The 12,500-nt window shown below is 46.2% G+C and overlaps 2 protein-coding genes across 2 annotated transcripts in view; one reads left to right on the forward strand and one right to left on the reverse strand.

Annotated features, from left to right (window-relative positions):
* The window catches only part of jmjd7 (jumonji domain containing 7), a 9,891-nt gene extending 6,704 nt beyond the window's left edge, over positions 1-3,187 (reverse strand). Inside the window, 2 exon segments of the mRNA XM_028566282.1 lie at positions 1,021-1,174; positions 2,966-3,187. Coding sequence (XP_028422083.1) covers positions 1,021-1,174; positions 2,966-3,014 — 203 coding nt within the window. The 5' untranslated portion in view covers positions 3,015-3,187.
* Positions 3,188-4,267: 1,080 nt separating this feature from the next.
* The window catches only part of tbpl2 (TATA box binding protein like 2), a 12,694-nt gene continuing 4,461 nt past the window's right edge, over positions 4,268-12,500 (forward strand). The window contains exons 1-5 of the mRNA XM_028566283.1: positions 4,268-4,319; positions 4,625-4,771; positions 6,647-6,851; positions 7,675-7,762; positions 12,426-12,500. The exon at positions 12,426-12,500 is cut by the window's right edge and continues 17 nt beyond it. Of these exons, the coding sequence (XP_028422084.1) occupies positions 4,268-4,319; positions 4,625-4,771; positions 6,647-6,851; positions 7,675-7,762; positions 12,426-12,500 (567 nt within the window). The remainder of the gene's footprint in view (positions 4,320-4,624; positions 4,772-6,646; positions 6,852-7,674; positions 7,763-12,425) is intronic.

Below are 12,500 nucleotides of genomic sequence, written 5' to 3' on the forward strand. Positions count from 1 at the left end.
GCTAGGTAAGACTACATGCTCAGTAGCTAGGTAAGGACTACATGTTCAGTAGCTAGGTAAGGACTACATGTTAAGTAGCTAGGTAAGACTACATGCTCAGTAGCTAGGTAAGACTACATGCTCAGTAGCTAGGTAAGACTACATGCTCAGTAGCTAGGTAAGGACTACATGTTCAGTAGCTAGGTAAGGACTACATGCTCAGTAGCTAGGTAAGACTACATGCTCAGTAGCTAGGTAAGACTACATGCTCAGTAGCTAGGTAAGGACTACATGCTCAGTAGCTAGGTAAGACTACATGTTCAGTAGCTAGGTAAGGACTACATGCTCAGTAGCTAGGTAAGACTACATGCTCAGTAGCTAGGTAAGACTACATGCTCAGTAGCTAGGTAAGGACTACATGCTCAGTAGCTAGGTAAGACTACATGAGCTAGCTAGCTGTTTCTCCAACTTCAGTCAGTACAAGGCAGGATTAGCCAGGAGACTTCTTCTAAACGTGGACACACTTCCAACTTAGCGTGGAATACCTCCAGAACAGGGACATGGAAGGAGTTCTTCTGGAGATTATGGTGAACTAGTGTGTGTTGTAGCAGTGCTTTGCCATTGAGAACGAGCTAGCATGCTAACGGTTAGCCTCCTAGGCCCCTGGTTTCGGCTAGTGACGTAGAAAGCCGTGCAGATGTTGACCAGCTCACCAGGAGACTGAAGGAGGACACATTCAGAAACCAGATCTCACTCAGAACACCATGGATGGTTTATTAAAGTGTGTATGTGTGTGGAAGCACCAGAGACACAAAATAACACCCCAAATCACCAGAAAAAGGGATTTCTTTCATAATATGGGCACTTAAAAAACAACAACAAAACTCCTTTGGCAAAAGGACGGTAGAAAATAGTAACTAAAACTTATTATAATTATAATTATAAAACATGATGGACTCTTCAGAAGAGGTCATTATCTTCACTGGACCCTTCCTGACCACAGAAGAAGAAGAAGAGGGCGAGTGGGCGGGGCTTCCTCACCTCAGGTACTCCGGCGTCCACCTGGACAGAGCCGGCCAATGGCTGAAGGCGTTGCGGATGATGCAGGGCTTGTTGGGAGCGATCCAGTCTCGGTAGAAGTTCAGCGGGTCGGGCGGCGCCTCCAGGTACGGCACGGCCCGGTTCAGATACAGATCTATAGAAATATAACAACCAGAACAGAACCATACAGGTTATATAGAAATATAACAACCGGAACAGAACCACACAGGTTATATAGAAATATAACAACCGGAACAGAACCATACAGGTTATATAGAAATATAACAACCGGAACAGAACCGCACAGGTTATATAGAAATATAACAACCGGAACAGAACCGCACAGGTTATATAGAAATATAACAACCGGAACAGAACCGCACAGGTTATATAGAAATATAACAACCGGAACAGAACCGCACAGGTTATATAGAAATATAACAACCGGAACAGAACCGCACAGGTTATATAAAAATATAACAACCAGAAATATAACAACCAGAACAGAACCGCACAGGTTATATAGAAATATAACAACCGGAACAGAACCGCACAGGTTATATAGAAATATAACAACCGGAACAGAACCGCACAGGTTATATAGAAATATAACAACCAGAACAGAACCGCACAGGTTATAGAGACATATAACAACCAGAAATATAACAACCAGAACAGAACCGCACAGGTTATATAGAAATATAACAACCAGAAATATAAGAACCAGAACAGAACCACACAGGTTATATAGAAATATAACAACCAGAAATATAACAACCAGAACAGAACCGCACAGGTTATATAGAAATATAACAACCAGAAATATAAGAACCAGAACAGAACCACACAGGTTAGATAGAAATATAATAACCAGAACAGAACCACACAGGTTCTGTCCCCAAAAGGAAACTTTGTCAACATCTGTTTGATCTAAAAAGATACATTTCTCTGTTTGTTCATCTTCCTTCAATTTTGCTGCTGCAAAATCAGATTGTCAAGCAGACAAACTGACCAACACACATATAATGATAGATTGATACTTGGCGTCTGTGTAGCGATACAGCATAGTATCGCGATATTTTCTGTGGCAATACTGTACCGATTTTTTTCCCCCACCCCTACAATGCATCACTAAAGGGAAGAGGAGAGAGAGACTTGTCTACATGGTCTGTCTGCCTCTCCACCACTTCCTCTACCTCCTATAACAACAGTTATGTACTGCCTGTCCACGCTTTACTGGCTATATGAGCCCATATGCAAAACCCCCCTTCCTCCCCCTCCCTCCCTCCCTCCCCCAGCATGGACTGAGTCTGACTTAATACTTGAACAATGTCTGTAACACTATCACTTCAAACCTCCAACACTGACTGTTGATTTGTGTCTGTCCTACGGTCTACTTTATTCTCTTATAATAACCATATTTAATGCTCTCTTTCTTTAAACTTCATCCTTGCACACACACACACACACACACACACATACACACAGACACACACACACACACACACACACACACACACACACACACACACACACACACACACACACCCCCCCTGATAGAGACAGGGTCAGTCCCTGTCCTGTCACTGCAGGCCTCTCATGCTTATACATCCCTTTTAGTACATTCATTTAGTATCTTTTCTTGTATTGTCCATATGTGGATCTGTTATTGTATCATCCTGTTTATGATGTATGTTGTGTGTGATGTCTTTAAGCTACTGGGACCTGGAATGTATCTCTCTATCCATCTCTCTATCTACTCATCATCTATCCATCGGTCTATCTATCTTCTCCCTCTCCCTCCGTTCCTCTCCCTCTCTCTCTCTCTCTTTCTCTCCGTTCCCCTCTCTCTCCCTCCGTCCCTCTCTCTCTCTCTCTCTCTCTCTCTCTCTCTCTCTCTCTCTCTCTCTCTCTCTCTCTCTCTCTCTCTCTCTCTCTCTCTCACCGTGAGCCTCCAGTGAAAACTCGGCCAAACGTTTCTTCACGGTCTCCATGGTATTGTGTGCGTCATCAGTCCTGATCAGATGTCCATTAAACTATCATCAATAACTTAGAACTGACAGTCTGATCAATAGCGTCAGAGCTGTCCCGACCTCACGGCGCCATGCTGCTTTGTTTACACCCTGTGCGCATGCGCAGAGCTCCGTCCCTGTCGCCGTGTAGTGACAGCGGTTAGCGGAGAGCTCCCCCTGCGGCCCGGAGGCTCACCGGCCTTATTAGAAGTGACTCCAATAATATATAGCCTAATATAAAGGATTCCCATGTTCCAAAAGGAGATTAGTGACATGCAAAGATCATCATGTCTCATCTAGTCTCCTCTCTTACAGTCTGGTCCCCTGTCAGACCCGGGACCAGACCGTAGGGTGACCAGATGAGACTGGGGTGGGGGGGGGTGTAACATGAATCTCATAACTCCGACCAACTGTCTGTCATGTCTGCTCTTTAACATCAGCAACATCCAATCACATCACTCCTTCTGGTGGCTGCCTGCACTTAACATGAATTTCAAAACTCTGCACCAAAATTATTAATTATTTTTATTCAGAAACCCACCTGTGTGTCTTGTAAACCCGAAAATACAAATAAAAAAATCATTAAAATCATGAATGCAGAACTCCTGAGTTCATGATTGTAATGATTTTTTACTCCGGTGATGACGGGAGCTGCATGCTGCAGGACGCCTCAGTTAAACCCCCCATGACCAGTTTCTAATGTTCAACCAGACAAGAGAACTCCAGAGGCTGCTCTGCAGACTTTACTCTAATTTTTGGGACAATTAGGATTCGGGATTCAAGACAACTGCTTGGATTACGGGGCTGTCCCAAATCTTTTGTCCTATCTGTATCTGGGAGGAGTGGAGCTGTCCTGAGTTAAAAGGTAACCTACTTTACGGCTTTATCATCGCGTTAGTAGGTGTGTGTGTGTGTGTGTGTGTGTGTGTGTGTGTGTGTGTGTGTGTGTGTGTGTGTGTGTGTGTGTGTGTGTGTGTGTGTCGGCCGCTGTCCGTTTCCCAAGGATTCTGAAATGGAAACATTTTTTTGACTATTTTTCTTTTTTAAAGGGCGTGCGCCCGTGAGCACCCACGGAGGAAAACATAAATCGGCGCCTATGCGACCAGGTGTGTTCCTCTGCAGGTGCGGAGTGATGATGATGATGATGATGATGATGATGGAGGAGGAGGATTGGATGCAGCTGTGTGTGGAAGGTCCCGGAAGGTCCTGGAAGGTCTTCATGATCTTCTTGACACATGGATGAGTCTGCGTTGGAGCGTTACTTTGATGACTCCATTGCTAACGTGAGTAGAGCCTAAACCAAACTAGAGAGAATATTCTGACAATAAAACACCAAGTACTGTGTGTGTGTGTGTGTGTGTGTGTGTGTGTGTGTGTGTGTGTGTGTGTCCAAAATGTCCAAACGTTTCCCTGCTTTAATTGCTGAATATATGTTTATGTGTGTATATTGATATGTGTACAAGAATATATGTTTATATATATGTGTGTGTGTGTGTGTGTATATAATATATATATATATATATATATATATATATATATATATATATATATATATTTTTTTTTTTTTTTTGTGTGTATATGTTTCCCTGCAGGACGTCAGCTTCCTTCTGGGGGAGAGCTGGGGCTGCAGAGCCCCGCCCCCTCCAGAGATGGCCCCGCCCCCTCTGTGAAGGGGGGGCCGGGGGAGGAGCTTGACCTCAGCTTCCTGCCTGATGACCTCAGCACGCAGGACCACACCGGTAACCCTGGTTACAGTGTGTGTGTGTGTGTGTGTGTATATATATATATATAGATAGATAGATAGATAGATAGATAGATAGATAGATATCAACTTTTTTTACACTTTACAGATAGAGTAGGTCTAGACCACACTCTATAATTTACAAAGCCCCAACAATTCCAGTAATTCCCTCAAGAGCAAGCATTAGCAGTGGCTGTAGCAACAGTGGCGAGGAAAAACTCCCTTTTAGGAATATATATATATATATATATATGTATGTCAAACAAACAAGGCCCAATCACAAATCCATCTCAAAAAACAGAGGTATTGCCTCGGGTCGAGTATATAAAACACAACCTAGGAGCTTGTACCTTAAACCTGTAGTGGAAGTTTCCTTTGCAGCAGGGGGAAGAGTTTTCAGAGTTTAGTAAATTGAAACAAATAAGACAGACTGAGACCAAGTTGGGTTTTTGTATTTTATTAAAAAAAAAAAATATATATATATATATATATATATATATATATATATATATATATATATATATATATATATATAATGATATAAAAGACAATAAATAAAGAGCTATCTCAAATTAAGTTAACAATTTTAAATAAATAAATCAATTCAAGGGCTTTTTTTTTTCTTTAACTTCGTTTCAATGACTTGCACAAAAGATTGAGCTCCTTCTTCCAACGGATCAGAGGGGGCTTGGTCTTAAAGGATCTACATTTATGTACAAAATGTTTTGCTAGCAGCACCAAGTTGTTGAGAACAAAGGGCCGTTACAGAGTCAACGCGAGCCTTTCGTAGTCTAAACAGCAGACTCAAGTAGACGCAAGTAGACGCAAACGTCACGGGCGATGCGTGAAATGTAATACACCGCCCACGCTGCAGGGGGCAGCAGAGAGCTCCGCGGTGATCGGTCGGCAGAGCCAGACCGATCACGGATCTCGGAGAGAGAGGCAGCTGGCTGACTTCTGTTAATCAGATGCTGGCGTGTTTCCCCACCAGTACAGTGTGCTACGATTGGCTAGCACTGACCAACACATTGATGAAAGGTCACTTACACGTGGTTTAGTATGGTTTAAAAATATATACAGTACAGGCCAAAAGTTTGGACACACTTTCTCATTCAATGTGTTTCCTTTTTATTTTCATGACTATTTACATTGTAGATTCTCACTGAAGGCATCAAAACTATGAATGAACACATATGGAATTATGTACTTAACAAAAAAGTGTGAAATAACTGAAAACATGTCTTATATTTTAGATTCTTCAAAGTAGCCACCCTTTGCTTTTTTATTGATAAGGGAACAACTTCCACTCTCCTGCTGTAGGCTATTTCAGCCTCTTGAAACACAACGTTGATACATACCGAAAAATGACTTTTATGTTTGATGAATTTGCTCAGCTAAGTTGATTCAATATTTTTGGGTAATGTACAATACGTGCAGTGTGACCAGTGCTCATCGGCCCTGGTCTGGAACCAGCTCTGGTCTGGAACCAGCTCTGGTCTGGAACCAGCTCTGGTCTTCTGGTACCAGCTCTGGTCTGGAACCAGCTCTGGTCTTCTGGTACCAGACCAGGGCTGGTACCAGCCCTGGTCTGGAACCAGCTCTACAGATCTCTCCAGAAGGATTGCACCGACTCACACACATGTTCTAAATTCTCAATTTCTGTTATTGGTATCAAAATTTGAATCTCAATCTTAAAAGTTCGTTTGTCGGGTGGACTTCATTTAAATTTTTAAAGTTGACCTCTCTTACCTTCGGGAGAAGAGGAAATGAGATATAACTCTTCCTTATTTTCTTAACCTCTCCATCCCCGGGAACTGTTTTTTCTGATTTTTCTGCGTGCCTGTGAACGCAGCGTGACTGTGTGGTTTTTCAGCCCAGAGTCAGACTGCAGCTCTGGACGACAGCGGCGTCTGTCTGGACTACAACTCCCAGCATGCAGCAGCAGCAGCTGCCGACCCCCAGGAGGGGACGTCCCAGATGGGGGCGGTCCCCTCCCCCTTCTGCCCCATGACCCCCATGACCCCCATGACCCCTATGACCCCCGTTACCGAGAGGTCAGGAATCATCCCACAGCTGCAGTAAGTTACTAACTAGTTACTGATAACTGCAGTAAGTTACTGATAACTGCAGTAAGTTACTGATTACTGCAGTAAGTTACTGATTACTGCAGTAAGTTACTGATTAGTTACTGATTACTGCAGTAAGTTACTGATTACTGCAGTAAGTTACTGATTACTGCAGTAAGTTACTGATTACTGCAGTAAGTTACTGATTACTGCAGTAAGTTACTGATAACTGCAGTAAGTTACTGATAACTGCAGTAAGTTACTGATAACTGCAGTAAGTTACTGATTACTGCAGTAAGTTACTGATTAGTTACTGATTACTGCGGTAAGTTACTGATTACTGCGGTAAGTTACTGATTACTGCGGTAAGTTACTGATTGGTTACTGATTACTGCGGTAAGTTACTGATTACTGCAGTAAGTTACTGCTTAGTTACTGATTACTGCAGTAAGTTACTGATTACTGCAGTAAGTTACTGCTTAGTTACTGATTACTGCAGTAAGTTACTGATTACTGCAGTAAGTTACTGATTACTGCAGTGAGTTACTGATTAGTTACTGATTACTGCAGTAAGTTACTGCTTAGTTACTGATTACTGCAGTAAGTTACTGATTACTGCAGTAAGTTACTGATTACTGCAGTGAGTTACTGATTAGTTACTGATTACTGCAGTAAGTTACTGATTAGTTACTGATTACTGCAGTAAGTTACTGATTACTGCAGTAAGTTACTGCTTAGTTACTGATTACTGCAGTAAGTTACTGATTACTGCAGTAAGTTACTGATTGTGTGTGTGTGTGTGTGTGTGTGTGTGTGTGTGTGTGTGTGTGTGTAGGAACATTGTCTCCACGGTGAACCTTGGTTGTCCTCTGGATCTGAAGTTCATCGCCCTCCAAGCCAGAAACGCAGAGTACAACCCAAAGGTACACACACACACACACACACACACACACACACACACACACACACACACACACACACACACACACACACACACACACACACAAAGGTACACACTCACTAACTCTCAGTACCGTGTTTCCACCGGTCCAGAGCCGGTTCCTGATCCTGGACCAGTTCTTAAGGCGTTTTCACACATGAAAGTCCGAACCAAGGTTCATGTTTTTGTTCCATTGTCCACTACTACTCTGTCCTACTGACTGCTGCTCTCTCCTACTGACTACTACTCTCTCCTACTGACTGCTGCTCTCTCCTACTGACTGCTGCTCTCTCCTACTGACTGCTGCTCTCTCCTACTGACTGCTGCTCTCTCCTACTGACTACTACTCTCTCCTACTGACTGCTGCTCTCTCCTACTGACTGCTGCTCTCTCCTACTGACTACTACTCTCTCCTACTGACTACTACTCTCTCCTACTGACTGCTACTCTCTCCTACTGACTGCTGCTCTCTCCTGACTGCTGCTACTCTCCTACTGACTGCTGCTCTCTCCTACTGACTACTACTCTCTCCTACTGACTGCTGCTCTCTCCTGACTGCTGCTACTCTCCTACTGACTGCTGCTCTCTCCTACTGACTGCTGCTCTCTCCTGACTGCTGCTACTCTCCTACTGACTGCTGCTCTCTCCTACTGACTGCTGCTCTCTCCTACTGACTGCTACTTTCTCCTACTGACTGCTACTTTCTCCTACTGACTGCTGCTCTCTGCTACTGACTGCTGCTCTCTCCTGACTGCTGCTACTCTCCTACTGACTGCTGCTCTCTCCTACTGACTGCTGCTCTCTCCTACTGACTGCTACTTTCTCCTACTGACTGCTGCTCTCTGCTACTGACTGCTGCTCTCTGCTACTGACTGGTGCTCTCTCCTACTGACTGCTGCTCTCTCCTACTGACTGCTGCTCTCTCCTACTGACTGCTGCTCTCTCCTACTGACTGCTGCTCTCCCTACTGACTGCTACTTTCTCCTACTGACTGCTGCTCTCTGCTACTGACTGCTGCTCTCTGCTACTGACTGCTGCTCTCTCCTGACTGCTGCTGCTCTCTACTGACTGCTGCTCTCTCCCTACTGACTGCTGCTCTCTCCTACTGACTGCTGCTCTCTCCTACTGACTGCTGCTCTCTCCCTGCTGACTGCTACTCTCTCCTACTGACTGCTACTCTCCTACTGACTGCTACTCTCCCCTGACTGCTGCTCTCTCTCCTACTGACTGCTGCTCTCTCCTACTGACTGCTACTCTCTCCTACTGACTGCTGCTCTCTCCTACTGACTGCTGCTCTCCCTACTGACGGCTGCTCTCCTACTGACTGCTCTCTCCCTACTGACTGCTGCTCTCTCCCTACTGACTGCTGCTCTCTCCCTGACTGCTGCTCTCTCCTACTGACTGCTGCTCTCTCCTACTGACTGCTACTTTCTCCTACTGACTGCTGCTCTCTGCTACTGACTGCTGCTCTCTCCTACCCCACTGACTGCTGCTCTCTCCCTACTGACTGCTGCTTTCTCCTACTGACTGCTGCTCTCTGCTACTGACTGCTGCTCTCTGCTACTGACTGGTGCTCTCTCCTACTGACTGCTACTCTCTCCTACTGACTGCTGCTCTCCCTACTGACTGCTGCTCTCTCCTACTGACTGCTGCTCTCCCCTACTGACTGCTACTCTCCCCTACTGACTGCTGCTCTCTCCTACTGACTGCTGCTCTCCCCTACTGACTGCTACTCTCCCCTGACTGCTGCTCTCCCTACTGACTGCTACTCTCTCCTACTGACTGCTGCTCTCTCCTACTGACTGCTGCTCTCCCCTACTGACTGCTACTCTCTCCTACTGACTGCTGCTCTCCCCTACTGACTGCTACTCTCTCCTACTGACTGCTGCTCTCCCCTACTGACTGCTACTCTCCCTACTGACTGCTGACTGCTCTCCTACTGACTGCTGCTCTCTCCTACTGACTGCTGCTCTCTCCTACTGACTGCTGCTCTCCCTACTGCTCTGCTCTCCTACTGACTGCTCTCTCTCCTGCTGACTGGCTGCTCTCTCCTACTGACTGCTGCTCTCTGCTACTGACTGCTGCTCTCTGCTACTGACTGGTGCTCTCTCCTACTGACTGGTGCTCTCTCCTACTGACTGGTGCTCTCTCCTACTGACTGCTGCTCTCTCCTACTGACTGCTGCTCTCTGCTACTGACTGCTGCTCTCTCCTACTGACTGCTACTTTCTCCTACTGACTGCTGCTCTCTGCTACTGACTGGTGCTCTCTCCTACTGACTGCTGCTCTCTCCTACTGACTGCTGCTCTCTCCTACTGACTGCTGCTCTCTCCTACTGACTGCTACTCTCTCCTACTGACTGCTGCTCTCTCCTACTGACTGCTACTCTCTCCTACTGACTGCTGCTCTTTCCTACTGACTGCTGCTCTCTCCTACTGACTGCTACTTTCTCCTACTGACTGCTGCTCTCTGCTACTGACTGCTGCTCTCTGCTACTGACTGCTGCTCTCTCCTACTGACTGCTGCTCTCTCCTACTGACTGCTGCTCTCTCCTACTGACTGCTGCTCTCTCCTACTGACTGCTACTCTCTCCTACTGACTGCTGCTCTCTCCTACTGACTGCTACTCTCTCCTACTGACTGCTACTCTCCTACTGACTGCTACTCTCTCCTACTGACTGCTACTCTCTCCTACTGACTGCTGCTCTCTCCTGACTGCTGCTGCTCTCTCCTACTGACTGCTACTCTCTCCTACTGACTGCTGCTCTCTCCTACTGACGGCTGCTCTCTCCTACTGACTGCTGCTCTCTCCTACTGACTGGTGCTCTCTGCTACTGACTGGTGCTCTCTCCTACTGACTGCTGCTCTCTCCTACTGACTGCTGCTCTCTCCTACTGACTGCTGCTCTCTGCTACTGACTGGTGCTCTCTCCTACTGACTGGTGCTCTCTCCTACTGACTGCTGCTCTCTCCTACTGACTGCTGCTCTCTGCTACTGACTGCTGCTCTCTCCTACTGACTGCTACTTTCTCCTACTGACTGCTGCTCTCTGCTACTGACTGCTGCTCTCTGCTACTGACTGGTGCTCTCTCCTACTGACTGCTACTCTCCTACTGACTGCTGCTCTCTCCTACTGACTGCTGCTCTCTCCTACTGACTGCTGCTCTCTCCTACTGACTGCTGCTCTCTCCTACTGACTGCTGCTCTCTCCTACTGACTGCTGCTCTCTGCTACTGACTGGTGCTCTCTCCTACTGACTGGTGCTCTCTCCTACTGACTGCTGCTCTCTCCTACTGACTGCTGCTCTCTCCTACTGACTGCTGCTCTCTCCTACTGACTGCTACTTTCTCCTACTGACTGCTGCTCTCTGCTACTGACTGCTGCTCTCTGCTACTGACTGGTGCTCTCTCCTACTGACTGCTACTCTCTCCTATTGACTGCTGCTCTCTCCTACTGACTGCTGCTCTCTCCTACTGACTGCTGCTCTCTCCTACTGACTGCTGCTCTCTCCTGACTGCTGCTCTCTGCTACTGACTGGTGCTCTCTCCTACTGACTGCTACTTTCTCCTACTGACTGCTGCTCTCCCCTACTGACTGCTGCTCTCTCCTGACTGCTGCTCTCCCCTACTGACTGCTGCTCTCTCCTGACTGCTGCTCTCCCCTACTGACTGCTGCTCTCTCCTACTGACTGCTACTCTCTCCTACTGACTGCTACTCTCTCCTACTGACTGCTGCTCTCTCCTACTGACTGCTACTCTCTCCTACTGACTGCTACTCTCTCCTACTGACTGCTACTCTCTCCTACTGACTACTACTCTCTCCTACTGACTGCTGCTCTCCCCTACTGACTGCTACTCTCTCCTACTGACTGCTGCTCTCCCCTACTGACTGCTACTCTCTCCTACTGACTGCTGCTCTTTCCTACAGACTGGTGCTAACAATATAACAATAACAATAACAATATATGAGCTCATACATAGAATATAAATTACATAAACATAAAATATTACCACTCTCTAGGTATAATATAAAATAAAAATCACATGTCCATGTTGAGAAGCGAGACACAGGAACTTTCTTTCTGGAGCTTTTATTCAGAGACCAACAGAAACCTACACTAGTACATTTACTACCACTTAAATAAACTGCTGATGTTTTCTCTGTTCTGAGCTGTTCCTTAAAGGAGCTTCCCAAAGGAGAGTCTGCCAGAACTTCTCTTATTTGGTCCGAAAGTCCGAACCATCCAAAAAATGCTTTCACGCTATAAACGAATCGGACCAGTTTGGTCCGGACCGAGACCACCTCTTTTTGTTGGACCAAAATTTGGTCTTGTGATCCGTACAGTGGTCCGGGGGAGGGTTCACACCGGGAATTTTGGTTCGGATCAAACTGAAAAGTCCGAAAGTCCGGACCAAACGAGGTATGTGTGAAAACCCTCAGAGTCAGCAGCGTGATCCTGATCCTGGACCAGTTCTTAGAGTCAGAACCAGTTCCTGATCCTGGACCATGTCTTAGAGTCAGAACCAGTTCCTGATCCTGGACCATGTCTTAGAGTCAGAACCAGTTCCTGATCCTGGACCAGGTCTTAGAGTCAGAACCAGTTCCTGATCCTGGACCAGGTCTTAGTGTTCAGGTCTCTGTGTTTTCAGCGTTTTGCGGCTGTCATCATGAGAATCCGAGAGCCTCGAACCACCGCGCTGATCTTCAGCTCGGGGAAGATGGTC

This window comes from Perca flavescens, chromosome 20, assembly GCF_004354835.1.
Source record: "Perca flavescens isolate YP-PL-M2 chromosome 20, PFLA_1.0, whole genome shotgun sequence".
Lineage (NCBI taxonomy): Eukaryota > Metazoa > Chordata > Actinopteri > Perciformes > Percidae > Perca > Perca flavescens.